At 41.1% G+C, this 16154-nt stretch overlaps 1 protein-coding gene across 6 annotated transcripts in view; it reads left to right on the top strand.

Annotated features, from left to right (window-relative positions):
• Positions 1-5397, top strand: part of CBLL1 (Cbl proto-oncogene like 1) — a 31050-nt gene extending 25653 nt beyond the window's left edge. For all 6 annotated transcript variants that reach the window (XM_077488393.1, XM_077488392.1, XM_077488395.1 and 3 more), the window contains one exon: positions 3959-5397. In XM_077488393.1, coding sequence (XP_077344519.1) covers positions 3959-4988 — 1030 coding nt within the window. In that variant the 3' untranslated portion in view covers positions 4989-5397. The remainder of the gene's footprint in view (positions 1-3958) is intronic.
• Positions 5398-16154: the final 10757 nt, after the last annotated feature.

The raw sequence follows: 16154 nt of genomic DNA, 5'->3' as shown, positions 1-16154 counted from the left end.
GGCATTTAATGTGATAGACCAACACATAGTGGCACATAATTGCGAATTGGAAGGAAAATGTTAACGGGTTATAAGTCTCTTTTTTTTTTTTTTTTACAAATATCTGAAAAGTGTGGTGTGCATTTGTATTCAGCCCCCTTTACTCTGATACCCCTAACTAAAATCTAGTGTAACCAATTTTCTTCAGAAGGTATGTAATTAGTAAATAGAGTCCACCTGGGTGTAATTTAATCTCGGTATAACTACAGCTGTTCTATGAAGCCCTCAAGTTTGTTACAGAACCTTGGTGAAGAAACAGCATCATCAAGACCAAGGAACACATCAGACAGGTCAGGGATAAAGTTGTGGAGAAATTTAAAGCAGGGTTAGGTTTTAAATTAAAATATCCCAAACTTTGAAAATCTCACGGAGCACTGTTTAATCCATCATCTGAAAATGGAGAGTATGCCACAAGTGCAAACCTACCAATACATGGCTGCCACCGAAACTGACAGGCTGGGCAAGGCGAGCATTATTTATTATGCATTAGAAAAGCAGCCAAGAAGCCCATGGTACCTCTGGAGAAGCTGCAGAGATCCACAGCTCAGGTGGGAGAATATGTCTACAGGACAACTATTAGTTGTGCACTCCACAAATGTGACCTTTTATGGAAGAGTGGCAAGAAAGCCATAATAAGTCCAGTTTGCAGTTTGCGAGAAGCCATGTGAGGAACACAGCAAACATGTGGAAGAAGGTGCTCTGGTCAGATGAGACCAGAATTGAACTTATTGGCCTAAAAGCAAAGCGCTGTACGTGGTGGAAAATTAACACTGCACATCACTTAGAACACACCATCCCCACCATTAAAACCTGGTGGTGGTAGCATCATGTTGTGGGGATTCTTTTCTTCAGCAGGGACAGGGAAGCTGGTCAGGTGATGGGAAGATGAATGGAGCCAAATACAGGGCAATCTTAAGCCCCATACACACTATCAGTTTTTCTGCTGAGTTTTTCCCTTCAGATTTACCAAAACCATATAATATAAGGTCAAACCTTAAGAGTTTCAATTTGTATGCAATCAGGCAGGTCCTTGCACTACATGGTTTTGGTAAACCTGAAGGAAAAACTCAGCAGAAAAACTGATAGTGTGTATGGGGCTTTAGAAGAAAACCTGTTAGTCTGCAAAAGACTTGAGACTGGGTCGGAGGTTCACCTTCTAATAGGACAACAACCCAAAACATACAGCCAGAGTTACAATAAAATAGTTTACATCAAAGCATATTCATGTGCTAGAATGTCCCTGTCAAAGCCCAGACCTAAATCCAATTGAGAATCTGTGGCAAGACTTGAAAATTCACTCTCCATCCAATCTGACAGAGCTTGAGCTATTTTGAAAAGAATGGGCAAAAATGTAATTTTAGATGTGTAAAGCTGGTAGAGACATCCCCAAAAAGACTTGCAGCTGTAACTTCAGCGAATGGTGGTTCTACAATGTATTGACTAGAGGGTGGGGGGGGTTTGGTGGGGGGTGAATACAAGTGCGTGACACACACTTTTCACATTTATTTGTAAACCATTTTGAAAACCATTTATCGTTTTCCTTCTACTTCACAATTGTGTGCCTCTTTGTGTTCTATTAGATAAAATTGACATTTTTGGTTGTAACATGACAATATGTGGAAAATTTTAAGGGGTATGAATACTTTCAAGGCACTGTATCTCACACAGCTCATATTTGCAGATTTCACATTAGGATTTCCCTGAAAATGGAATATGATAGTGATCCTATTTTACATGTCACTCTGGGATGAACATCTTATTTTTACAAAGTGAAGGCATATGTGCTTGCATGTCCCTAACATTAAAAGAGAAGTGCAGGAATAAAATAAAAAAAAAACATGCATACATATTCCCCTAGGTCAGGGGTCTCAAACTGGTGGCCCTCCAGCTGTTGCAAAACTACAAGTCCCATGAGGCATTGCAAGGCTGACAGTTACCAGCATGACTCCCACAGGCAGAGGCATGATGGGATTTGTAGTTTCGCAGCAGCTGGAGGGCCGCCAGTTTGAGACCCCTGCCCTAGGTGGATGCAACATAGATCTGATGCTACATCTGTCCACTACTGGTTCTACACCTAGAACTAAGTGATCAAAGTCTGCTGATTTGCAGTCTTTGACAGTTACTACTCTGTGCTCACTGGAGCACTGGACTGTGGAAAGGACAGGGGCGTGCTGAGAGGTGTGTATATATATATATATATATATATATATATATATATATATATATATATATATATATATATATATATATATATATATATATATATATAAAATATAATGTTTTGCTTATCAGTTGCTTGATTGCAAATCGAGTCGTTCAAACATGAAGAATTGCACAGCTGGTCTGCAGCACCCATGGACCATTAGGGAGGAGCATGCATGTCTGAGGGGATGCCTGGAATGTGTTCTTTCATATAACACTTGGATTCTTGAAATAAGATCTAAGGCAGGGTGTTGTGACGTTTACAAGGGCCTGCTAGCCCCTCCCACCAAACAGCAAAGAGCAGTATATAGACACAGTGATGATGTCACTGAGTTGCAAAAGAAGTAATTATTGAAAACAAAATTATTTTATTGAAAATAAATCAAGTTACATGGTGAGGGTAGGGGGAAACAATGTAAGGTATTCTATTTGTACAATACACTTCAGCTTTAACATACACATTTATTACATCAGTGAACAGACACACACTTGGTGTGAGATAGAGATATATCTCTATCTATATCTATATATATATATCTATATCTATTATGTATGTATATGTACAATACATGTGTGTCTTTAAATAACACGAAATCATTTCCAAGTGCAGCCGTCAATGTGATATGAAGGCCCAGCTTAGCTCCCAATTTGTACTGAGAGAGGAGCTGCATGCTTCTGTTTAGGTTTCTTAGTTGCAGGACCTTGCGTTACAAAATGCTGTCAGCTGATTAGTAATGCCTAGACAATATACGGTCTACAAGTTTCTTTGGCAGTTAACAGGCCAGTACCAGGGAAGCCTGGAAAGTAAAGGACCCATTCAGACATGTTTGTGCCAGATATGCTCAATTTTTTTAAAGCAGGAGTAAAGTCAATTCTTAAAGTGCCAAGTGGCAGTTTTTTTTTTTTTATTGTAGAATAGAGGCTGTGTATGTCTCTTCTGTCATAGATGGTCCTACCTGCCTGTAGTGCTATTCTGGAAGTGTACAATGAACCGTGCATGCACACGTCATTAACTTAGTACTTAAAATGAAGTTAAATGCTTGTATAAAAAAAACAAAAACGAACAAACCTTTCATGCTTGCCTGCTGGTATTGCACAGAGCAGCCCCGATCCTCCTCTTCTTGGATGCTCCTGGCTCCTCCCTGTGGACCAGTGCCCCCAATAGCAAGCCACTTGCTATGGGGCACTGGTGCGTGCTTGTTTCTGAGACCAGCTCTATGCATCCATAAAACACATAGAGCTGCGGCTCAAGCCCTGTCCCCACTCTTTCCTCATAGGCTCGCTGGCTGGGATTGACAGTAGTGAAAGCCAATGGCGCCCACTGCTGTCTCAGTCAATTAGGAGAGGGAAACCCCGGGCAGCCGAGTCTCTGGTGCACATTGCTGGATCAAAGGGGGGGGTGTGGGGGGAGCAGCACACAAGTTTTTTATCTTCATGAATAGACTGTATGAAGGTAAAAGTACCTTCAGTCTTTACAACCGCTTTAAGTCACAGCCACATTATTAGTAGTTGTAAAAGGAGGCCAGCAGGAGCATCTTCAATTCTTCTTTAGGTTTCCTACAACTTAAATTTGTACTGGGTAAAAAAAATGCAAGGCACACAGAAAGCATATACTATACATGTTAATCCTTATTTTATTAGGTCTAGGTACCACTGCAAAACACTGTGTATGTCTTTTATAGTAGTTTGCTATATAATTTTTTGTTCCTCTTTACAGTTGCAATGATCCAGTCCAGCGAATCGAGCAGTGTGCCCGTGGAACTCTGTTCATGTGCAGCATTGTGCAAGGATGCAAAAGGACATATTTGTCCCAGAGAGACCTGCAGGCACATATTAACCACCGACATATGAGAGCTGCAAAACCAAATCGTCCACAGCCTGAACCAATCCATCCTCCAATGGCTCCACCACCTACAGAAATGCCTGATCGTTTTATAATGCCCCCTGATAAGCACCACTTGAGTCATATGCCTCCTAAGCAGCACATACTGATGCCCCCACCACCAATTCAGCATGTGCCTCATGAGCATTTTAATCAACAGCATGAAGATATGCGTGCTTCCCCGGCAGATATGTCTATGGCGCCACCTCCTCCTCGCCCAGTTAGTCAAGATGCTTTCCGAATTAATACTAGAAAACACAGCAATTTAATAACTGTACCTATTCAAGATGATTCCAATTCTGGGGCCAGAGAAGCTCCTCAGGGACCTGGTCCAGCTCTTCACCATCCTGAGTATCCTGGTCAACCTGTGGTAACGCACCCTCACCATATTATGCCTCCACAGCAACATTATGCTCCTCCCCCTCCACCACCTCCTCCAATTAGTCATCCAATGCAACACCCACCTCAGGCTGCTGGTACACCTCATATGGTATACAGTCAAGGACCCCCACCACCTATGACGAATGCTCCTCCACCAATTACCCCTCCACCTGGACATATAATAGCTCAGATGCCACCATACATGAATCATCCACCACCAGGACCTCCACCACCCCAGCATGGTGGTCCCCCTGTAAATGCCCCTCCTCCACATCATTACAATCCTAACACTTTGCCACAGTTTAATGAAGAGCAAGGAACTCTTAGCCCACCTTTCACACAACCTGGGGGCATGAGTCCAAGTATATGGCCTGCACCTAGAGGACCACCACCACCTCCACGAATGCAGGGTCCTCCAACCCAAGCACCCATTCCTGGACCACATCATCCTGATCAGGCTCGGTACAGGCCGTATTATCAATGATTTGTGTGTACTGAACTTATTTGGTTTATTTTTATGCTTAAGTTGAGAACTTACATTACAAAGTATAGAGACTTTGTTGAGAGTTCTTGTACATGCATTATTACGTTCGATATTCTCCTATTCCCAAATATGCCGTTGTGCATATATTATACAAAGTGATTTTTTTTTGTGTGTTCTCATTGCATAGCACTAACAGTTTTGTCTTTTTACCACTTTGCTTCCAAGTCTTACGTTTTGTTACAGCACATAATTGGGTATCATTTTGTGATGCTTTTATGAATGTATGTTTAGATGTACAGTTTGTATCCCTTGCTCTCCATGATGGTGTGAATAATGTGCAGTTATAACTGCTATATTGTAGCCTGGTATTTTTTACCAGTGGTTAAATAAAAACTGTTCCCACAAGCTACTGAATGTTCCTGCACATTTGTTTTCAGTGAAACCTAAACTAAGTATGTACTTTTTATGTATATAATGGTTTAGAGAAGAATTCTGATACAAGTCAAGCATTTACTTGTTCGAAATACAACCCCCCCCAAAAGGAATACAACTTCATTTTAAAAGGCTTGTGTTTTTGTTTTATTTTACCATACATTTTGTTAATGTATGTCACGACTCAGAGAATTGACAAAGAACAGTGCTAAGTTTTAACAAGAACAGTGTCTTATCTGTGACAAATGGAGAAAATAGTCCCAGATTCACATACATGATACAGAAACTGGCAGAACTGGTGCAACGAGTCAAATGTAAATTGAAAATATTTACTTGTAAAACGGTCCTTTTCCAAAATTGGTTTCTAATTTCTATTGTCAGGATAAATTAACCCTTTCCTGCCACCGCCTCCCGGTCCTTTAAGAGTTTCTACATGCCGTGAAGCGGGCATTTGGATCATGTGACCGCTGTGATTGACTTTCGCAGCAGTCACATGATCGAAAAGCTCCCAAGTGCAAGAATGCATCAGGCCACTGTGCTGGGAGCGTGCAAGGCACGTGCTCTCAGAACAGTAATGTTTACATTTAGGCTGCATATATGCGGCCTCTCAGTTAACACTGAGAGGCCACGTATGTGGCCTAAATGCAAGCCCACCTGCCAAAATGCGGTATATATGTATACAGACAGCAGAAAGAGGTTAAACTGACCCTAAACTCTCGCTTAAAAAAAAAGTATATTCTTTTCAAGTACAAAAATGGGGCACCTATTGAGGGACTTATTAGGCACTGAGGCTTTGCAGACTCGATCCTGCACCTAGAAACCAATTTTGAATCCAGGTGTCTCAATATGAGAGAAGTAAGAAAAGGTCCTCAAATTTGTAGTCTTGAGTCTTTCTGCACATCCCCACTGGAGGATACAACACTCCTCTCTTGCTGTCTAAAGCTAACTTACAACCATGTCACTACCAATTTGAGGCCCTTTTCTTACTACACTTATACTGAGACACCTGGATTCAAAATTGGTTTCTAGGTGCAGGATTTGAGTCTGCAAGGTCTCCTTGCTACCTGGTTCCCACATGTTAAGTGGAGAGCTCTCTTTGGTGCTCCTTTCCACTACAGTGTTTTTCATTTAGGACAATATATGCTACGTCAAACGGGTGGAAAAGCAGAAATCTTTGAGACTGTGTTTTTAAAAGAAACATGGAATGTTCATCTATAATGTCATTTGATTAGTTGCCAATGATAGCTCTTACACCCTGATGAAGGAGATGCATATTCTCTGAAACGTGTCGGATAGAGAAAACCAGACTGTATCATCGTCTTATATCTCAGTTGGTGTATTTTTAGCTGTTCATACCATGTACACTTGTTTTTCTGTTTCTTTTACTCGATGTATCAATAATGGCTGTTTTTATGAATTCTTCTTGTTATATGATTGAAGTGCCTAAAAAGTTCCACAATAGGGGAATTCCCATTTTTGTATTCAAATTCTAGGGATGTGGCACGCCAAAGAGTTAGGTCACCTTTACCTCTATTCTTTTGAAGCCTGCATTTAACTCAGTAGTACAGTACAGTACAGTCTCTAGAGGTCCCAGCCACCTCCATTTTTTTTTTTTCTCTGTACTAGACCAAATTCTTGTTAGAGGGTGACTACGGTTGTTCTCCATGGTTCCACTGTATGTATGAATGGAGCCACTCGCTCCTGAGTTTGACACTTATGGGATTTGTTTGCGGTATGCATAGAGCCGTGCACAAAGGAAAGTGAGGGGTGGAGGGGTGTTTGGGCGTTTACAGAGAATGTTACAAGGACACAGATAAAAATGGAAAGAAACAAATGAAAAAACGGATTATAGGGGTAATAAGTAATGGATGTGTATGAATTATCTTTGGAGAAGGGTTTTGTTTAGTGTCACTTTAAAGAGGAAGTAAACCCTGATGAGTTTACTTCCTCTTTTTTTCTTTCCCTGCAAAGGTAAAGCATAATGGACTACTATGCATCGCATAGTAGTCCATTATGTGTAACTTGCCTGACACAGGAGCCAGCGAAGTCACCGCTGTCCCCTGTAGTCCGGCGCATCCATCTTCTCAGTGGGTCTCGCCGCTCCGCCGCTGTCATTCAGCGAAGCCGCATTGACGTCACATGCGCACAGGAGCCGCCACTCGCGGCATTTCGCCGTTGACCGCTGCGCGGTCAGTGCGCCTGCACGACGCATGCAGCGTAGACAGCGGTGCCTGTCTTTCGGCACATATCTCCTAAACCGTGTAGGAGATATTTCTTGGACCTACAAGTAAGCCTTAATCTAAGCTTACCTGTAGGTCAAAGTTGGTTGTAAGGGTTTACAACCACTTTAAAGTGGTTGTAAAGGAGAGAGGCTGTTTTTTTTTTTCTTCTTCTCCTTCTTAACCTTAAGGCCCCTTTCACACGGGCGGTGTGGGCGCCGGCGGTAAAACTGTGCTATTTTTGGTGCCACTTTAGCAGTGGTATTCGGCCTCTAGCGGGACAATTTTTTTACCCACCTGCTAGCGGCTGAGAGAGGGTTAAAACCACCACAAAGCGCTGCTGCGGCGGTGCTTTGCCGGAGATATAGCCGCGCTGCCCTATTCATTTCAATGGGCAGGAGCAGTGGAGGAGTGGAATACACACCGCTCCAAAGATGCTGCTAGCAGGCCAGGGCACAGCGCTCCAGTGTGAAAGCCCTCTGGCTTTCACACTGGAGTATGAGGAGCGGCTCTTTCAGGGTGCTTTGCAGGGGCTATTTTTTAGCACTGTAGCGCATGCAAAAGCACCCCAGTGTGAAAGGGGTCTATAAGGCATTATCCTACAAAAAAAAATACCTGAGCCTGATCTCATTCTATTGCATCACTGCACTCTCTCTCTCTCTCCTCACTGGCTCAGAGGCAGAAGCTATTGGCTCCTGCTGCTGTCAATAATATCAGGTTCGGGGCCATTCCATGCTGTGTCTTCACAGACACACTGAGCCCAAGAGTTTGCAATAGGGGCAGACAGTGAAAAGGAGGAGCGGACAGAACTGGCAGAGGACCCCAGAATTGCACAGAGCAGGTAAGAATAACATGTTTGTGATTTTACCCACCGTACCTGTATGTCTCTTAGCATTTGCTTTTTGAACCCTAGTTATTTAGTCTGACCTGTGCCCCTCCCCTCCTGCAAGTGCCAATCCAACTACAGCTTTGATGGCTGAATTTATATGTGCAGCTTATGTTGGATTTGAAGAGACAAGCAGCAGGAAGAGGAATGTAGAGCCAGTGGCTATAAAGCGTTTAGCTACATGGGACAAAGTATTATATAGGTGACCGAATAACAAAAGAGGAAAAAAAAGGAATCTATGTATTTGAATACATTTCAGTGGGTTAGCCATTGTTTAAATTATGTAGGTCCCCATTTGTGCAAATTATCGGTGTGCACTGTCTTGTGTTTTTTGATCCATGAACATGTTTTATAGGGCCTAGTAATGAAAGAGGCAGAATGCATGGAAAGGTGTAATTCCAGCCAAAAAGTCCTTACAGCATCCTGTTCTTTTCCTGTCTGGCTTATGTAGGGGGACTAAAGCACCTGATACCTGTGTGTGTAAATGTACCGGTATGTATTATATTATACCTGTGTGTATGTATGTATTACAATACCTTTTAGGTTTTTTGAAATAGTTACACATTATAGTAAAGTAATATGTTGATTGCATGATATTTCCATGAAACCACCTAATAGACTCTAAAACATGGTCTACTTGAGTATTTTTAAGGCCTCATGTACACTGCTGCTGGTAAATGGACATTTTAGGTGCAGTTTATTTTTTATTTTTTTCAGCTGCCCCTGAGCTCCTATGTTATCTTATCAGTACATGTACACAGTCGTTGACCGTCCTTTCTAGGCAGTTGAGTTTAGAAGCATTTTTTTGTAACAGAAACAAATGTGTTCAGGACTGATCTTGAGAGGCGTTTGAAACGCTAAATGCCTGTAACAGCTTATAAATGTGGTAACTCTTTCGTTTACAGGCCTTTTTCATTTTTGGCTATTTGAAAAAAATTGGAGTTTTAAATGCCAGTTACTATCTGTCAAGTTAAATCGTTCAGGAGAGGTTGAAAAAGCGTCCTGTGTACATGAAGCCTTAGTGTAAAAAGATCCCAAATTGAAGGAGAATTACAGCTTTGAAAAAGATATTTTGCAAAAAGTAAACATATGTATTTTATTATATTTTTGCATTTGAGCCAGCAAAGCACTGTAATTGCAGCCAGTGGATCATGGGTGCAATGTTCCAGCTTCTGCAGACTATTCCTCCAGCCCCTCAGTACAGACCTTTTAACTACAGAGCTGAAGGAAGTATCAATGGCCTATTTCTGCTCCATTTAAAACTATGCTATGGTGGCAGATGGGACTTTTTATTTTCCATCCACAACTTCCTGTAAGAGTGTGTGTGTGTTTGTGGGGGTACATGCTGACTTTAAGGCCAGGCATAGATGGAGCAAATTTCTTTCCTGCAGCCTTCAACACAGACCTAGTTGACAAGAGTACTTCCTCCTGAGCCACTGACTTCTCCCTGCTGGGGGAAGTAATTTGCATGTAAAACCTGGCAGGCTGGTTGTACCCAAGTTGTACCCAAGTTGATCGGTCAACTTGGGTACATTCAGCCTACCCATACATCAGCCCCAAGCAACAGCAAAACCAGTCTGGAATAAGGTTCGGAAGAAGCACCAGTCAAGGTTGGGTTACATAGAAAATCCCATACTTTACATGTCACCAAGACTACTGTTAAATCCATTTAAAACGGTCTGCCTAAAGGGGTCTGATGGTTAAAGTGTATGTATCCCCTGGTAGCACTAGGGTCCTCGGTTCGAATCCCAACCACAACACTACCTGCCTGGAGTTTGTATGTTCTCCCTGTGCCTGATGAGTTTCCTCTGGGTACTCTGGTTTCCACCCAGACTCCAAAGACATATATAGGTAGGTTAATTGGACCGAATATGTATGAATGTGAGTTATGGACCTTGTTTAGATTAGGTAGGGTAGGGAAGGGGGTATTTTCTACTATCTGTGCCCCATTGGGGAAATTTCCATTAACTTCTTGTCTCAGAGATGAAATCTCTTAGATTAATCACTTAGACTGTGCCCATAACAAAGTTTCACCATGGAAGATTTCCTCATAACTCTTGTTCTAGGGACAACTCAGAAATGTTGGATGTTTCCCTCACTTTCTTCCTCTAAGAAAATAATCTCTAAACTGTGCCCCAGTGGCCAAATGTGCCCTTTGCTTGCCTTTATCTGCCCCTTGAGGCACTATTGGTACTATTCCTTTCACTGAAACAATGGGGCACTATTCCTCCCACTGACGCCAACAATGTGACACTATTCCTCCCACTGATGCTAAAATTGGGGCACTAGTTCTCCCACTGACGCCAACAATGGGACATTATTCCTCCTACTGATGCCAACGATGGGGCATTTTCTACTGACACTGGCTACAGTCTGGCCCCTCAAAGTCTGAAGGAGAGTAAACGGTCCCTTTTGTTTGGAAAGTTTGGAGACCCCTGTTCTAAAGCCCTAGTACACACATTGAGTTTATGAGACAAATGATTGCCCCTTTTTTTTGCTTGCTAGTCTCATATCGAAAATTAAGAGTTTACTAAAGTATGAACATTCTCGTACCATAATATAAACATTCGGAAGTGATGTAATGTATTGTTTTGTATTTGTATTGTATTTTCGGATATGAAAATTCTGCAAATCTGGTATCATATGAAAAACCTTTTCGTATTTAACGATCAGATTATTGTACGATTATTTCAAAAGCCGTATTTATTGTACTATTTTCTGATCGTATGTATAGCACTTAAGACAATGGTCACCATTACAAAATAGAGGGGTTAATATTTGACAACAATAAAAATGTAACACCCCATGTGTAACCCTTCTCTATCCTGAATCCAACTAAAAAAAAAAGTTTTTTTTTTAAATCTCAGTGTTAGGGTGAGGGCCAGTCTTTGATGCACCTTGGGTTGGTGTAGATGGGCAGCTGCAGCTTACTTACAGGTGCATTCTGTTCTCATATTTCTTGATATATGAATATATTCTTGGAATTCATGTTTTGCATCCATCATAGGGTCTGCTGGCCAGCACTTATCCCCATGGTATATTCAAGGACTTTGGAATGTGAACCACCTCAACTGAGCAGGAAATGCATTACATTCTTCAAAGAGAATCCTTAATGTGTTAAATGTTTGTATAATGAAATGAGTAAAGTAAATGTATTTATTACTGGCAGTGATCAGTGTATTCTGATGGCGGAGAAGTCTCGCTGCTGTCCCAATACAAAGACTCAGAGGATTCCCCCATTCACATTGCGTGTGTGGATGGGGGAATCACATCATTTTTGTTCCCCATTAAACTCACTGGTTGAATGAAAAAATATGAATCAACCTGCTTGTTTAGGCTAACAGATTTATAGACAGGACAAACAAAAACTGAATTCCAGCTAACATTTTTTAAGCTGTTACAGCAACATTTTGTTTTTCTTTTTGTTTTATCTATTATGTAAAGGGTTTACAAAAATGATCAAAAGATGATCTATAGTATGTATAGTAAGTAAGTATATAGTATGAGCTATAAGCACCCCTGTCAGTGTTAAAAGGTTTGTCCCAACTCTCCAACTGCCATGTTTAATGGGCAATTTGGTCTGTTAATCACTTGCCTACCAGGTGCTTTTATCCCTTTCCTGTCCAGCCTAATTTTCAGCTTTCAGCGCTGTCACAATTTGAATGACATTTGCGCGGTCATTTAACACTATACCCATATGACATTTTTATCAGTTTTTTCACACAAATAGAGATTTCTTCTGGTGGTATTTAATCACCGCTGGGTTTTTTATTTTTTGCTAAACAAACAAAAAAGACTGGAAATTTGGAATAGAAATAAATACATTTTCATAGTTTGCAAACAGGTAATTTTTCTCCACTGATGGGAAGGCACTGATGGGCAGCTCCGATAGGTGACACTGATTGGCATCATTGGTGGGACTGCACTGATTATCAGTGCTGATGTCCCTAGAATGTTAGCTGGTTATTGGCTTTCTTCCCTCAGCACGAGGGTGATAAAAGCTGATAACTAGCTTATGTTTACACCCTGTGATTAGCTGATGGCTGACAGCTGATCGTATGGGAAAGGGACGCTGTAAGTGTGCCTTTACCTCGATCTGTGATCAGCTGAGCCCGAAGGACACGGCAATGACAGTGTGCGCTACAGGGGGCGAAACATTCATGGGAGGATGCTCATGTACGCCCTCTCCTCAAAGGAAGCCCGCGCTGTAGCCATCTTTTGGCTATAGCGTGGGCAGAAAGTGGTTAAAGTAAGTGGAAACAGACTTGCTGGCCAAATCACCAGCTGAAAATAAAGGAAAATGCTTAAAAAACAAAACTAATACAGCCATGACATCTAAGAACTGGTAAGCTGCAATATATTACATTTTTTTTTTGCTTCTGAGTATAGATATTCTTTATTCAGATCGGAGAGGTGGTAAAACCAGGGGCACAATCTTGTTTAGAAAATCACCTACCTACGGAGAGCACCTTCCAGATGACCATTCTGTGAGTTGTATCACATTCACCTCTCATTTCCGAGTACCTGCTTTTATTAATTTTCCTTGATCTCATCATGGTTGGTCCCTATGTTACACCACATACCAGCCTGATGATTTTTTTTTCCTTTTCGTACATTTGGTCACTTTTTTCTGACCTGTTTTATCCCACACCTTTTTATTCACATCTTTCATTCCACTTGGTTATGAGCTCTTTTTATCTTCAGTACATTATTATCACTGTACACTCACTGATATATACAATTTATTCAAATTTAGAAAAATCAAGTCTACACCCACTATTACTTGGATACTCGTTCTTTTGGGGATTATACGTGTATTCCCGGCTTCCCTACGGACTTCTGTCACCACAGCTCCAGGGGCAGACATTATAAGCAGCCTTTGTTTTTTCAGTTTTCTATGTTTCATATACAGCTAATACTGTATGTGAAAACTCCCAGGGATGGGTAACTTTGTTTCCCCTACCTATACTTCCTTTTTAATAGAAAAATGTGAGCTCAGATAATGGTACCTTCGAAGGGTACCTTTGAGCAGCAAGGGAAAAAAGGGGACTATTTCGGTACCAATATATAGAAAGTCAACTTTGAAAAAGGCATTAAAAAAAACATAATTATTTATTAAAGATATTATTTAACAATGACATCACAAAAAAAAGGAAGACAGTTACAGATAAATCACATATTGAAAGACATTACATGATCATTACATTTGTTTTTTTAGAATTTACAATAGTGTGTGTTGCCCCTCCAAAAAGTCAGGGGTCGTTGGATAAAGGGTTTGGACGTTTTCCTCGACTAGTTTCGTGACAGAACGTCGCTTTCTCAAGAGGCGTCACCCGTACAATCTATTAAAATATAACAATGGTTTATTGAAGCATCCATAAATAGAAACAATTAGATATACCAGAAAAAAAAATAACATTGTCATTGTACAACATAATTTGCAAGATATCAAAAAAAGTTATTGTCAAAATCCAATGACTCACATAAAAAGACAATTCCAAAAAAGGCAGAGGGGGCAATTGTTGAGGTGCCCTATCCGAAAATTAGGTGCACCCCCCTGGGGACGGACAAGGGGGGTTACACAGAAGCAGCGGCAAGTGTCAGCTGGAAGTGAAGTACATTGGTATCTAAAATTATTAATAGATCTCCCGGCTCCAAAAAGCAAAAAGCAAAGAGAAGATGGTAGAGCAGGTAGGGGAAATAAAAAGAAAGGAAATCTGAGGAATTAGACCAGAACCAGGACATAATCATCCAAATAGAGACACCAAAGTGGTATAGATTGAATGAATTATGTGATTTCAGCAATGGTCTGTATAAATAGTTACATACCCCGCAAAACTCAAAGGATAACTCACAGCTGGGACAAATTAGATCCTTACAGACCAAATATATGTAGGAAATTGAAACCAGAGGTCAGAATGTCCGAACTGGCGATACCATATTTCAATATACTTCCTTTTTAATGGTTGGGTACATCATTAGACTACATTGATACATTTATGTTTTTTTCTGTAGATTATAGATGCATCCACCCCTGAAGAAGTGGAGCGAATCCACAGAAATGCATCAGTCTCTTCTGGAGATGCAATATGTTTTTCACAATGTTTTTACTCTATATGCCTTCCCATTTTTTTCATGCAGCTTATATTCCAGTATTCAACTTTCCAAGTATTCTTATGAAATGGAGGATGGTCTCTTACATTTACATTGCAATATGCCATACCGTTATTCATATCATTTTGGTTTGCAACATGTTATCGTTATCTTCACCAATTCATGTATGTATTTATTGCAATACGTTAAGTTATACATTGTTTTAAGAGAATAAACACAATTTTTTTAACAACTGACCTATTTGCCAGTCATGCCCCACATGTCATTTAACCACTTCCCGACCAGCGCACGACGATATACGTCGACAGAATGGCACGGGCAGGCATATTGGCGTACAGGTACGTCCAATATTCGATGCTGCCCTACCATCGGGAGCGCGCCATCGGGAGCGTGGCGCGCTCCCGCGCTGGTCGGGACCCCCGTGAGTCCGGTCGCGGGACCCGCTGACTCAATCGCCGCGGGCATCCCCGCGATCGTCTCACGGAGCGGCCGAATGGAGGAAATGCTGTGTAAACAACATTTTTCCATTCTGCCTAGCAACTAGTGACGCTGATCTCTGCTCCATGTGATTGGAGCAGAGATCAGTGTACACTAAATGAAAGCCTAACACACCCCTAGGAACACTTAACCCCTACACTGCCACCCACTGGTTAACCCTTTCACTGCCAGTGTCATTTACACAGGAATCACTGCATTTATATAGCAGTGATTACTGTATAAATGACAATGGTCCCAAAAATGTGTCAAAAATGTCCGATGGGTCCCCGACAATGTCGCAGTCACAATAAAAATCGCAGATCGCCGCCATTACTAGTAAAAAAAAAAATAATAAAAAATTATTAATAAAAATGCTATAAAACTATCCCTATTTTGTAAACGCTATAACTTTTGCGCAAACCAATCAATAATCGCTTATTGCGATTTTTTTAACCAAAAATATGTAGAAGAATACGTATCGGCCTAAATTGAGGGAAAAAAATGTTTTTTTATATATTTTTGGGGGATATTTATTATAACAAAAAGTAAAAAAGAATGCGTTTTTTTTCAAAATTGTCGCTCTATTTTTGTTTATAGCGCAAAAAATAAAAACCGCAGGGGTGATCAAATACCACCAAAAGAAAGCTCTATTTGTGGGAAAAAAAGGACGTCAATTTTGTTTGGGAGCCACGTCGCACGACCGCGCAATTGTCAGTTAAAGCGACGCAGTGCCGAATCGCAAAAAGTGGTCTGGTCTTTGACCAGCAAATTGGTCCGGTCTGAAAGTGGTTAAAGTCCCAACCCTATTGTTTCCTTTATATACTTTGGATAGCTAATGTCTCTTGTTATAAGTAACAGTCTGGGTATTCTTTAGATAATGAGCGACAATCCCCCCCAATTTCCTCTTGTATAAGTCCCAAAAAGCACCTCACATGTAAATCAGGAGTGCCCAACCAGTGGCCAGCGGAGACCTCCTGTTCTGGAAAGTGGGTTGGCAAGCACAGATCAGGATTGCCATCCTAGAGCATCAGTGTTGTG

The sequence above is a fragment of the Lithobates pipiens genome, unplaced genomic scaffold (genome assembly GCF_037356315.1).
Source record: "Lithobates pipiens isolate NorthernLeopardFrog02 unplaced genomic scaffold, aLitPip1_a1.2 Scaffold_18, whole genome shotgun sequence".
In the NCBI taxonomy this organism is placed as follows: domain Eukaryota; kingdom Metazoa; phylum Chordata; class Amphibia; order Anura; family Ranidae; genus Lithobates; species Lithobates pipiens.
The sequence above is the reverse complement of the archived record's forward strand: the minus strand, read 5'-3'. Positions and strand labels throughout refer to the sequence as shown.